We start from the raw sequence: 13,766 nt of genomic DNA, 5'->3' as shown, positions 1-13,766 counted from the left end.
GAAGTGTTGTTGCGTGTTGACTGAAGTGTTGCGTGTTGACTGAAGTGTTGTTGCGTGTTGACTGAAGTGTTGTTGCGTGTTGACTGAAGTGTCGCGTGTTGACTGAAGTGTTGTTGCGTGTTGACTGAAGTGTTGCGTGTTGACTGAAGTGTTGCGTGTTGACTGAAGTGTTGTTGCGTGTTGACTGAAGTGTTGTTGCGTGTTGACTGAAGTGTTGTTGCGTGTTGACTGAAGTGTTGCGTGTTGACTGAAGTGTTGTTGCGTGTTGACTGAAGTGTTGCGTGTTGACTGAAGTGTTGTTGCGTGTTGACTGACGTGTTGTTGAGTGTTGACTGGCGTGTTGACTGAAGTGTTGTTGCGTGTTGACTGAAGTGTTGTTGCGTGTTGACTGAAGTGTTGTTGCGTGTTGACTGAAGTGTTGCGTGTTGACTGAAGTGTTGTTGCGTGTTGACTGAAGTGTTGTTGCGTGTTGACTGAAGTGTTGTTGCGTGTTGACTGAAGTGTTGCGTGTTGACTGAAGTGTTGTTGCGTGTTGACTGAAGTGTTGTTGCGTGTTGACTGAAGTGTCGCGTGTTGACTGAAGTGTTGTTGCGTGTTGACTGAAGTGTCGCGTGTTGACTGAAGTGTCGCGTGTTGACTGAAGTGTCGCGTGTTGACTGAAGTGTCGCGTGTTGACTGAAGTGTTGTTGCGTGTTGACTGAAGTGTTGCGTGTTGACTGAAGTGTTGTTGCGTGTTGACTGACGTGTTGTTGCGTGTTGACTGAAGTGTTGTTGCGTGTTGACTGAAGTGTTGTTGCGTGTTGACTGAAGTGTTGTTGCGTGTTGACTGAAGTGTTGCGTGTTGACTGAAGTGTTGTTGCGTGTTGACTGAAGTGTTGCGTGTTGACTGAAGTGTTGCGTGTTGTGTGTTGTGTGTTTCAGCTCCGTGCTCGTGCTTGTCGTACCATCACGACAGCAGACGCATCTTCATCGGCCAAGACAATGGAGCTGTTGTGGTGAGTCGGACCAACTCGCGTTATTCAGTCATTACTTTTCTAATTGTGTGGGAAACGAGGTGGAGTCAGGTAAAGTGGGCCCAGGGGGAGTGGCCTGTGGACCGAGGGGGAGTGGCCTGTGGACCGAGGGGGAGTGGTCCTGTCTCATGTAGTTGCTCATGATTTTCTAATTTGACTCTTTTTTGTGTATTTATACCTGTCGTACATATTTTTACACCGATCGAGTATTTGTGGAGAAAACTTTGAAAAAATCTGTAGAAAGTGACAGGAAGTGACATCACATCAGGGACGCTCATTCAGTCAAAGTTTATGCAGAATTTACACACAAAAATCTACTTTTTGACTCTCTAAACATGAATTCAACAAAATTAAATCGCTCTCATATATTTTTATTTGTCAAATAAAAAAATGGTTGTATTAGATGAGTTTTCGCCCAGTGTTTTGGGCAAACAGGAAGTGACATTATAAACCTAAAAAATTTGCTATTCTGTCATACAATTTTTATAATTTTTAGCAAAATTCAAAATATATGTTTATTTTAAATGCATTTTAGTTTAATGAGTGGTCCCACCTGTAGGGGGCGCTTTAAATCAATGTTTTTAATGGGAACTCGGCTTAAAACTCAATAACAGTAAATGTAAATTCATCCCACTTTACCTGATTTCACACTATTTGAACAACATGACCTTCACCTTTAGTTTCACTTTACTTTCACCACTGGCCAAAGGTTTTCTATCAGATGCCCTCCCATAAAAAACTAACTTTAACACGCATGTTTTCTTCTACATTTCTCTTTTAGGAGTTTCTCATTTCTGAGGATTTTAACAAAATGAACCATGTGAAGACTTACCCAGGTAACGTCCTGATAATCCTGTCATCTACACACGGCTCTGCAGCCCTTTAAACCACACACACATGTAGTGTTTGTTACCCAGGTAACGTCCTGATAATCCTGTCATCTACACACGGCTCTGCAGCCCTTTAAACCACACACACATGTAGTGTTTGTTACCCAGGTAACGTCCTGATAATCCTGTCATCTACACACGGCTCTGCAGCCCTTTAAACCACACACACATGTAGTGTTTGTTACCCAGGTAACGTCCTGATAATCCTGTCATCTACACACGGCTCTGCAGCCCTTTAAACCACACACACATGTAGTGTTTGTTACCCAGGTAACGTCCTGATAATCCTGTCATCTACACACAAGTTTGTTTGGAAAAAGCTGGTCACGTATTGAGGAGCGACGTCGTGAAAACGAGAAGGAAAGAAAATTTAGGGTTTGTCCTTTAGGTCGTGACCTTAATAATCATGATGTTTATCCTCACAATAATCACTTCACTGACACATCGGGGGGTCTCAACATGCTGCTGTGTGATGACCTTTCAGAGCACTACGACCTGTGTTTGACCTTCATTTGGAGCTTTGCCTTTCTAAACTGGACCTTCTTCTCTGGATCTTCTCCATCCACATGAAGGCGTCTGACTGTGTTTGAAGTGCAGCGTGTTCATGTTAATATCTCATGTAAATATCACGCTCGTTTGTCGACAAAGGCGTGGCCGTCGCCTCCGGTCAGCGACTCTCCAGCGTGTTTGTACCGACGTGTCGTGTTTGTACCGACGTGTCGTGTTTGTACCGACGTGTCGTGTTTGTACCGACGTGTCGTGTTTGTACCGACGTGTCGTGTTTGTACCGACGGGAAAAAACAGCACCAAGAAGTTCTAAAACAGCACAAGGAACGAGTTATTCTGTTCTTACTGAACACGGGTCCTTGAGCTGGAGAAGTGAAAGTGAAACATCAGATAAACCAGACAAACTCTTTAGACATTTAGTCATTAACAAGAATAAAGTTCTAGTGCTCAGATTGTCCCACACAAACTGGAAGGAGCTGAGTGACCTTTGACCTTCAGAGCACATGACCCGACTTTACATTCAGCCTCAGGCCTATTGTTCTGCAGCTGGATCAGGCCTGACCCACTTTCACTGCAACAAACGCACCGCCAGACTTCATCTCGACCCGTGCTCTTCATCTTCATCACTGCTCTTCATCTTCATCACTGCTCTTCATCTTCATCACTGCTCTTCATCTTCATCACTGTTCTTCTTCACTGACCGTTGGTGTTGCTCTTGTGTGTTTCAGCCCATCAGAGCCGTGTGTCGGACATGGTGTTTTCTCTGGACAGTGAGCGGGTGGTCAGCACGGGTCATGACAAGAGCGTGTGCTGGATGTGCACGCTGAGCGGGAGCATGCTCGGGCGACACTACTTCACGGCGTGGGCCTCGTGTCTGCAGTATCCTTTGTGTTCTTCACCAACATGAACCTCACAGGCGGGTCAGTGTCCTGGTCAGGCGGGTCAGTGTCCTGGTCAGGCGGGTCAGTGTCCTGGTCAGGCGGGTCAATGTCCTGGTCAGGGGGGTCACTGTCCTGGTCTGGGGGTCACTGTGGTGTTCTTGGTCCTAAACCGCACCCCCTCAGGTACGACCACGACACGCAGCACGCGTTTGTGGGCGACTGCTCTGGACAAATCACGCTGCTGAAGCTGGAGAAGCAGACGTACTCCATCATCACCACGCTGAAGGGCCACGAAGGTAAGGAGCATGTCCACTGTCTGAGGGACGAACCAGGGGACAGGCCAGGGGACAGGCCAAGGGACGGGACAGGCCAGGCAGGCAGTATAGCAGCTTTGTGGTTGTGCTGAATGTCTGTCCCTCTCGTGCAGGCAGTATAGCAGCTCTGTGGTGGGATCCCGTTCAGAGGCTGCTGTTTTCTGGAGCGTCCGATCACAGCGTCATCATGTGGGACATCGGTGGACGTAAAGGACGGACGGTGCTGCTGCAGGGACACCAGTAAGAGCACCACGCCCGGAATACACCGCACGGGACCTCTTTCTTCTCTGGACCATGACCTTCTGACCTGTTTCTTCTCATACTTCTGCTCCCTGTTGTGGTGCAGCGAGCGCGTCCAGGCCCTGAGGTACCTGCAGCTCACGAGGCAGCTCCTGTCCTGCTCGGCGGACGGAGGCATCGCCGTGTGGAACATGGAAGTCCAGAGACAAGAGGTAACACCGCAGCCTCCGTCGCCTTGACAACATCTGACGTGTTCTTCCATATTCAGCTCCTCGGATATTCTTGTTCCTGTACATTTCTCAAGGTTTTGGTGCGTTGTTGTGGTTTATTTATTACAAAAGCATGTCACAAGGCTGCTTTTCCGCTCAGAGACTGCAGGGGGCGCCATACTTAACCATCAGTACTAAGGTTTAAAAGGTGAAAGTGTTTGTTAGCAGCGCTATTATCATAAAGTGTCTTCAGTGTAAAAGTGGGGCACAATCCAAACATGATGGAGTTTAATCCTGTATCGGATCAATGTTTTATCACTTCAAATGACATGCTTTTCTGACATACGCTCGTTAATTACAGGCTCCTCAGTGGTTGGAGTGCGACTCGTGTCAGACGTGTGAGCAGCCGTTTTTCTGGAACATTAAACAGATGTGGGACACCAAGACGCTCGGACTGCGACAGGTAAAAACGTCCTGTTTGCAGCTGTGATTTGAAAGCGTCTGATTGTGTTCGCTCACTTCCTGTTTGCAGCATCATTGCAGGAAGTGCGGGAAAGCGGTTTGTGGGAAATGTAGTTCGAAGCGCTCGACGTTCCCGATCATGGGCTTCGAGTTCCCGGTGCGAGTGTGCGACGCCTGCTTCGACGCCATCAAAGAGGAAGAGTGAGTACTGATGGTCACGCGTGTGCTACACTCGCACATGTCTGTAACGTGTTTAAAGGGCCCGTCTGACCATTTTCTAATTTTGACTTTATTTGATGTATTTGAACCTGTCGTTCATATAATTTATAGTTTTACACCGATCGAGTGAGTGATTGTGGAGAAAACGTTAAAATGACAGGAAGTGACATCACAATAGGGACGCTCCAATCAAAGTTCATGCAGAATTTACACAAAGAAACAACTTTTTTGACTCTAGATATGAATTCAACAAAAGTCGCTCTCATGTATTTTTACTTGTCAAATCAAATGTCAAAATGGTGTTTTTAGAATTTCTTGGTGTGATGTCATCAAATACAAACAGGAAGTGAAATGATAAACCTAAAAAAAATTGCTTTTCTGCGATAAGATTTTTAAATAATTTTGAGCAAAATTCTAAATATTTTCAGAGTGGTGTTCAGACCCCAAACACAGGGTCAGGGTGGTGTTCAGACCCCAAACGCAGGGTCAGAGTGGTGTTCAGACCCCAAACACAGGGTCAGAGTGGTGTTCAGACCCCAAACACAGGGTCAGGGTGGTGTTCAGACCCCAAACACAGGGTCAGGGTGGTGTTCAGACCCCAAACACAGGGTCAGGGTGGTGTTCAGACCCCAAACACAGGGTCAGAGTGGTGTTCAGACCCCAAACACAGGGTCAAAGTGGTGTTCAGACCCCAAACACAGGGTCAGGGTGGTGTTCAGACCCCAAACACAGGGTCAGGGTGGTGTTCAGACCCCAAACACAGGGTCAGGGTGGTGTTCAGACCCCAAACACAGGGTCAGGGTGGTGTTCAGACCCCAAACACAGGGTCAGAGTGGTGTTCAGACCCCAAACACAGGGTCAAAGTGGTGTTCAGACCCCAAACACAGGGTCAGGGTGGTGTTCAGACCCCAAACACAGGGTCAGGGTGGTGTTCAGACCCCAAACACAGGGTCAGAGTGGTGTTCAGACCCCAAACACAGGGTCAGGGTGGTGTTCAGACCCCAAACACAGGGTCAGGGTGGTGTTCAGACCCCAAACACAGGGTCAGGGTGGTGTTCAGACCCCAAACACAGGGTCAGGGTGGTGTTCAGACCCCAAACACAGGGTCAGAGTGGTGTTCAGACCCCAAACACAGGGTCAGAGTGGTGTTCAGACCCCAAACACAGGGTCAGAGTAGTGTTCAGACCCCAAACACAGGGTCAGAGTGGTGTTCAGACCCCAAACGCAGGGTCAGAGTGGTGTTCAGACCCCAAACGCAGGGTCAGGGTGGTGTTCAGACCCCAAACGCAGGGTCAGGGTGGTGTTCAGACCCCAAACGCAGGGTCAGAGTGGTGTTCAGACCCCAAACACAGGGTCAGAGTGGTGTTCAGACCCCAAACACAGGGTCAGGGTGGTGTTCAGACCCCAAACACAGGGTCAGAGTGGTGTTCAGACCCCAAACACAGGGTCAGAGTGGTGTTCAGACCCCAAACACAGGGTCAGAGTGGTGTTCAGACCCCAAACACAGGGTCAGAGTGGTGTTCAGACCCCAAACACAGGGTCAGGGTGGTGTTCAGACCCCAAACACAGGGTCAGGGTGGTGTTCAGACCCCAAACACAGGGTCAGGGTGGTGTTCAGACCCCAAACACAGGGTCAGAGTGGTGTTCAGACCCCAAACACAGGGTCAGAGTGGTGTTCAGACCCCAAACACAGGGTCAGAGTGGTGTTCAGACCCCAAACACAAGGTCAGGGTGGTGTTCAGACCCCAAACACAGGGTCAGGGTGGTGTTCAGACCCCAAACACAGGGTCAGAGTGGTGTTCAGACCCCAAACACAGGGTCAGAGTGGTGTTCAGACCCCAAACCCAGATAAATAAATGGTTCTGTTTCAGTCGCTCTCCTTTGGCCACGTTCCACGAGGGAAAACACAACATCTCACACATGGACCTGGACCCAACCCGAGGGCTCATGGTGACGTGTGGGAGCGACCGCGTCGTCAAGGTAACCCTGTGTCCTAACTCCTCCTGCCCCTGTGTCCTAACTCCTCCTGCCCCTGTGTCCTAACTCCTCCTGCCCCTGTGTCCTAACTCCTCCTGCCCCTGTGTCCTAACTCCTCCTGCCCCTGTGTCCTAACTCCTCCTGCCCCTGTGTCCTAACACCTTTCCTCCTGCCCCTGTGTCCTAACACCTTTCCTCCTGCCCCTGTGTCCTAACACCTTTTCTCCTGCCCCTGTGTCCTAACACCTTTCCTCCTGCCCCTGTGTCCTAACACCTTTCCTCCTGCCCCTGTGTCCTAACACCTTTCCTCCTGCCCCTGTGTCCTAACTCCTCCTGCCCCTGTGTCCTAACACCTTTCCTCCTGCCCCTATGTCCTAACACCTTTCCTCCTGCCCCTGTGTCCTAACACCTTTCCTCCTGCCCCTGTGTTCTAACACCTTTCCTCCTGCCCCTGTGTCCTAACTCCTCCTGCCCCTGTGTCCTAACACCTTTCCTCCTGCCCCTGTGTCCTAACACCTTTCCTCCTGCCCCTGTGTCCTAACACCTTTCCTCCTGCCCCTGTGTCCTAACACCTTTCCTCCTGCCCCTGTGTCCTAACACCTTTCCTCCTGCCCCTGTGTCCTAACACCTTTCCTCCTGCCCCTGTGTCCTAACACCTTTCCTCCTGCCCCTGTGTCCTAACACCTTTCCTCCTGCCCCTGTGTCCTAACTCCTCCTGCCCCTGTGTCCTAACTCCTCCTGCCCCTGTGTCCTAACTCCTCCTGCCCCTGTGTCCTAACTCCTCCTGCCCCTGTGTCCTAACTCCTCCTGCCCCTGTGTCCTAACTCCTCCTGCCCCTGTGTCCTAACACCTTTCCTCCTGCCCCTGTGTCCTAACACCTTTTCTCCTGCCCCTGTGTCCTAACACCTTTCCTCCTGCCCCTGTGTCCTAACACCTTTCCTCCTGCCCCTGTGTCCTAACACCTTTCCTCCTGCCCCTGTGTCCTAACACCTTTCCTCCTGCCCCTGTGTCCTAACTCCTCCTGCCCCTGTGTCCTAACACCTTTCCTCCTGCCCCTGTGTCCTAACACCTTTCCTCCTGCCCCTGTGTCCTAACACCTTTCCTCCTGCCCCTGTGTCCTAACACCTTTCCTCCTGCCCCTGTGTCCTAACTCCTCCTGCCCCTGTGTCCTAACACCTTTCCTCCTGCCCCTGTGTCCTAACACCTTTCCTCCTGCCCCTGTGTCCTAACACCTTTCCTCCTGCCCCTGTGTCCTAACACCTTTCCTCCTGCCCCTGTGTCCTAACACCTTTCCTCCTGCCCCTGTGTCCTAACACCTTTCCTCCTGCCCCTGTGTCCTAACACCTTTCCTCCTGCCCCTGTGTCCTAACACCTTTCCTCCTGCCCCTGTGTCCTAACTCCTCCTGCCCCTGTGTCCTAACTCCTCCTGCCCCTGTGTCCTAACTCCTCCTGCCCCTGTGTCCTAACTCCTCCTGCCCCTGTGTCCTAACTCCTCCTGCCCCTGTGTCCTAACACCTTTCCTCCTGCCCCTGTGTCCTAACACCTTTCCTCCTGCCCCTGTGTCCTAACACCTTTTCTCCTGCCCCTGTGTCCTAACACCTTTCCTCCTGCCCCTGTGTCCTAACACCTTTCCTCCTGCCCCTGTGTCCTAACACCTTTCCTCCTGCCCCTGTGTCCTAACTCCTCCTGCCCCTGTGTCCTAACACCTTTCCTCCTGCCCCTATGTCCTAACACCTTTCCTCCTGCCCCTGTGTCCTAACACCTTTCCTCCTGCCCCTGTGTCCTAACACCTTTCCTCCTGCCCCTGTGTCCTAACTCCTCCTGCCCCTGTGTCCTAACACCTTTCCTCCTGCCCCTGTGTCCTAACACCTTTCCTCCTGCCCCTGTGTCCTAACACCTTTCCTCCTGCCCCTGTGTCCTAACACCTTTCCTCCTGCCCCTGTGTCCTAACACCTTTCCTCCTGCCCCTGTGTCCTAACACCTTTCCTCCTGCCCCTGTGTCCTAACTCCTCCTGCCCCTGTGTCCTAACTCCTCCTGCCCCTGTGTCCTAACTCCTCCTGCCCCTGTGTCCTAACTCCTCCTGCCCCTGTGTCCTAACTCCTCCTGCCCCTGTGTCCTAACTCCTCCTGCCCCTGTGTCCTAACACCTTTCCTCCTGCCCCTGTGTCCTAACACCTTTTCTCCTGCCCCTGTGTCCTAACACCTTTCCTCCTGCTCCTGTGTCCTAACACCTTTCCTCCTGCCCCTGTGTCCTAACACCTTTCCTCCTGCCCCTGTGTCCTAACTCCTCCTGCCCCTGTGTCCTAACACCTTTCCTCCTGCCCCTGTGTCCTAACACCTTTCCTCCTGCCCCTGTGTCCTAACACCTTTCCTCCTGCCCCTGTGTCCTAACACCTTTCCTCCTGCCCCTGTGTCCTAACTCCTCCTGCCCCTGTGTCCTAACACCTTTCCTCCTGCCCCTGTGTCCTAACACCTTTCCTCCTGCCCCTGTGTCCTAACACCTTTCCTCCTGCCCCTGTGTCTTAACACCTTTCCTCCTGCCCCTGTGTCCTAACACCTTTCCTCCTGCCCCTGTGTCCTAACACCTTTCCTCCTGCCCCTGTGTCCTAACACCTTTCCTCCTGCCCCTGTGTCCTAACACCTTTCCTCCTGCCCCTGTGTCCTAACTCCTCCTGCCCCTGTGTCCTAACACCTTTCCTCCTGCCCCTGTGTCCTAACACCTTTCCTCCTGCCCCTGTGTCCTAACACCTTTCCTCCTGCCCCTGTGTCCTAACACCTTTCCTCCTGCCCCTGTGTCCTAACACCTTTCCTCCTGCCCCTGTGTCCTAACTCCTCCTGCCCCTGTGTCCTAACACCTTTCCTCCTGCCCCTGTGTCCTAACACCTTTCCTCCTGCCCCTGTGTCCTAACACCTTTCCTCCTGCCCCTGTGTCCTAACACCTTTCCTCCTGCCCCTGTGTCCTAACACCTTTCCTCCTGCCCCTGTGTCCTAACTCCTCCTGCCCCTGTGTCCTAACACCTTTCCTCCTGCCCCTGTGTCCTAACACCTTTCCTCCTGCCCCTGTGTCCTAACACCTTTCCTCCTGCCCCTGTGTCCTAACACCTTTCCTCCTGCCCCTGTGTCCTAACTCCTCCTGCCCCTGTGTCCTAACACCTTTCCTCCTGCCCCTGTGTCCTAACACCTTTCCTCCTGCCCCTGTGTCCTAACACCTTTCCTCCTGCCCCTGTGTCCTAACACCTTTCCTCCTGCCCCTGTGTCCTAACACCTTTCCTCCTGCCCCTGTGTCCTAACACCTTTCCTCCTGCCCCTGTGTCCTAACTCCTCCTGCCCCTGTGTCCTAACACCTTTCCTCCTGCCCCTGTGTCCTAACACCTTTCCTCCTGCCCCTGTGTCCTAACACCTTTCCTCCTGCCCCTGTGTCCTAACACCTTTCCTCCTGCCCCTGTGTCCTAACTCCTCCTGCCCCTGTGTCCTAACACCTTTCCTCCTGCCCCTGTGTCCTAACACCTTTCCTCCTGCCCCTGTGTCCTAACACCTTTCCTCCTGCCCCTGTGTCCTAACACCTTTCCTCCTGCCCCTGTGTCCTAACACCTTTCCTCCTGCCCCTGTGTCCTAACACCTTTCCTCCTCCTCCACAGATCTGGGACATGACGCAGGTCGTTGGCTGCAGCTTAGCAACTGGCCTTCCTCAGCGTTGATTGGTGGAGCCTCGACACAGGTCCCGCCCCCTCCTCTGTGTACAGCCCCGCCCCCATCACACGCCTGGTCTGCTCTCTCTGTCATGTTCTTATGTCAAACTGTCACTAGGGGGCAGTGTTACTCTGAGGCAGTCACACTTTTATAAAGGAAATCTCAGACAATCAAGAAATGTTCAAGTTCAAGAAAATCAGACTCGAAGCAAAACTAAAACTAGAATCAAAGTAGAAACTCGTTAAAACCCTTAAAAACATAAACAGGAAGTGACCAGAATGAGTTCATGTTCAAATGGAGTAGTTCCTGTATCGGAGGTGAGTTTGAAACGTTTGTGTTGTGAGCAAACTCATCTGTTGCTATGGTCACCAAACGAGGAAACGCCCTGTTTATCATTTTATGAGTTTATTCAATCGATACTTCAAACGAGAGGAGTTTGATTCTAGATTTAGCCTTGATTAGTTTGTGATTTGTCTGTTAATGATTCCACAGAATAACTTTATGAAGCGCTGATGGTCCTGATGGTTCTGATGGTTCTGATGGTCCTGATGGTCCTGATGGTCCTGATGGTCCTGATGGTCCTGATGGTCCTGATGGTCCTGATGGTTCTGATGGTCCTGATGGTCCTGATGGTCCTGATGGTTCTGATGGTCCTGATGGTCCTGATGGTTCTGATGGTCCTGATGGTCCTGATGGTCCTGATGGTTCTGATGGTTCTGATGGTCCTGATGGTCCTGATGGTCCTGATGGTTCTGATGGTTCTGATGGTCCTGATGGTCCTGATGGTCCTGATGGTCCTGATGGTTCTGATGGTCCTGATGGTCCTGATGGTTCTGATGGTCCTGATGGTTCTGATGGTCCTGATGGTCCTGATGGTTCTGATGGTCCTGATGGTCCTGATGGTCCTGATGGTCCTGATGGTCCTGATGGTTCTGATGGTTCTGATGGTCCTGATGGTCCTGATGGTCCTGATGATCCTGATGGTCCTGATGGTTCTGATGGTCCTGATGGTCCTAATGGTCCTGATGGTTCTGATGGTCCTGATGGTCCTGATGGTTCTGATGGTCCTGATGGTCCTGATGGTCCTGATGGTCCTGATGGTTCTGATGGTCCTGATGGTCCTGATGGTTCTGATGGTTCTGATGGTCCTGATGGTCCTGATGGTCCTGATGGTCCTGATGGTTCTGATGGTTCTGATGGTTCTGATGGTCCTGATGGTTCTGATGGTCCTGATGGTCCTGATGGTTCTGATGGTCCTGATGGTCCTGATGGTCCTGATGGTCCTGATGGTTCTGATGGTTCTGATGGTCCTGATGGTCCTGATGGTCCTGATGGTCCTGATGGTTCTGATGGTCCTGATGGTCCTGATGGTCCTGATGGTCCTGATGGTTCTGATGGTCCTGATGGTCCTGATGGTTCTGATGGTCCTGATGGTTCTGATGGTTCTGATGGTCCTGATGGTTCTGATGGTTCTGATGGTCCTGATGGTTCTGATGGTCCTGATGGTCCTGATGGTTCCGAGGCAGACGGTCACGCGACCTTTAGGCAGAAGGTCACGTGAACGTGATGAAGAATAAACCACAAACTATAATGTATATAATGTGTAGAGTTATCAAACTAAAGACAAAAACTATTTATAAAAGTCTCTTATAATAATCCAGTTTAGAGCTTTTCATTGCACTTTGTGCTAAACGTCTCTTTTGTTCTTTTTTATATAAAACATTAAACAAAACACTTTGGCCTCAGTTTCTTATGAATGTAAAACCTTCTGTTTCCACACTTGAATTTGTTCTTATTTTACAAAATAAAATGATTTCAAACTGTTTTTTGTGTTTATTTCATGAACGTTAATGTTGTACAACAAATGACAACCACTGTTACTACGGTAACCAAAACCGCGTTTAAACTGGGACTAAAAAGAAATTCTCAGAACTGACGGTTTCAAATTCATCAAATGTATTTTCTGTCATTTAAAAACACAAAACAATTGTAAATTCATTTGTAAGTTTATTGAAGCTTATATTTAGTTTTCCAAAGTTCAAACAGAACTGTAAATACAGTGTTTATTGCATGATCTGAATAAAGTTATGATGCTCCAACAGAGAAGTGAAAGTACACACAGTATTAGGGAGAAAAAAGACTTTGGTCAGAACAGATTCCCATCAGTTCGACCTCAAACACGTCCACTCTGAGATTCTTCAGTTAAAACAAAGAGAAATGAAAACAATAAAACAATTTTGTCCGATTTTTATAAAAATGGACAAAACAAATGCTGTTTTTGACAAAAGTATCATCACTTATCGGCTTAACCTAAAGAATAAAACTGAAAGTGCCACAAGTTACAACGAAATACATAGAAATCTGCTCTGATAAACAATAAAACATGAAAACGACTCTTAACACAGGCACATACGCCAACGACACGAGACGATCTGCGGTTTACAAAAAAAGACGACAGACTTGTTTGGTTAGATACAAATGTAAAGTTAAAGTGGGATTTTTCATCGAGCCTGGACCAAACAAAACCGCTCAGACTCTGGGGCGCTCAGTGCGGCTGGAACGTCTTGGCCATGTCGTCGAGCAGAGCCACGAGTTTGTGTTCCTCCAGAGTCGAGCTGCGAGTCCAGGCCAGCGGCAGGTGGGCGGGCACCATCACACGGTCTGTCAATCAAACACAGAAGCCTTAAACCAAAGTTCATCAGTTCACACATTATAATACAGTTGTTATTACACATTATAATACAGTTGTTATTACACATTATAATACAGTTGTTATTACACATTATAATACAGTTGTTATTACACATTATAATAGTTATTACACATTATAATACAGTTGTTATTACACATTATAATACAGTTATTACACATTATAATACAGTTGTTATTACACATTATAATACAGTTGTTATTACACATTATAATACAGTTGTTATTACACATTATAATAGTTATTACACATTATAATACAGTTGTTATTACACATTATAATACAGTTGTTATTACACATTATAATACAGTTGTTATTACACATTATAATACAGTTATTACACATTATAATACAGTTGTTATTACACATTATAATACAGTTGTTATTACACATTATAATACAGTTGTTATTACACATTATAATACAGTTATTACACATTATAATACAGTTATTACACATTATAATACAGTTGTTATTACACATTATAATACAGTTGTTATTACACATTATAATACAGTTATTACACATTATAATACAGTTGTTATTACACATTATAATACAGTTGTTATTACACATTATAATACAGTTGTTATTACACATTATAATACAGTTGTTACACATTATAATACAGTTGTTATTACACATTATAATACAG

The 13,766-nt window shown here is 48.6% G+C and overlaps 2 protein-coding genes across 2 annotated transcripts in view; one reads left to right on the top strand and one right to left on the bottom strand.

Moving 5' to 3' along the window:
- Window positions 1-920: 920 nt before the first annotated feature.
- Window positions 921-11,031, top strand: LOC140369214 (WD repeat and FYVE domain-containing protein 1-like). The gene is made up of 10 exons (XM_072456491.1): window positions 921-995; window positions 1,795-1,849; window positions 3,139-3,289; window positions 3,475-3,587; window positions 3,719-3,845; window positions 3,952-4,057; window positions 4,416-4,517; window positions 4,587-4,717; window positions 6,607-6,715; window positions 10,350-11,031. Exons 2-10 carry the CDS (start codon window positions 1,825-1,827, stop codon window positions 10,407-10,409), a joined length of 924 nt encoding a protein of 307 aa, XP_072312592.1. The 5' UTR covers window positions 921-995; window positions 1,795-1,824; the 3' UTR covers window positions 10,410-11,031.
- Window positions 11,032-12,938: 1,907 nt separating this feature from the next.
- dhrs12la (dehydrogenase/reductase 12-like a) overlaps window positions 12,939-13,766 on the bottom strand; it is a 40,837-nt gene continuing 40,009 nt past the window's right edge. Inside the window, exon 10 of the mRNA XM_072456481.1 lies at window positions 12,939-13,062. Within this exon, the coding sequence (XP_072312582.1) occupies window positions 12,947-13,062 (116 nt within the window). The 3' untranslated portion in view covers window positions 12,939-12,946. The remainder of the gene's footprint in view (window positions 13,063-13,766) is intronic.

Source organism: Eucyclogobius newberryi, unplaced genomic scaffold (assembly GCF_026437365.1).
Source record: "Eucyclogobius newberryi isolate DKJ021-1_F unplaced genomic scaffold, fEucNew1.0.hap1 SCAF_10, whole genome shotgun sequence".
Taxonomy (NCBI): Eukaryota; Metazoa; Chordata; class Actinopteri; order Gobiiformes; family Gobiidae; genus Eucyclogobius; species Eucyclogobius newberryi.
The sequence above is the reverse complement of the archived record's forward strand: the minus strand, read 5'-3'. Positions and strand labels throughout refer to the sequence as shown.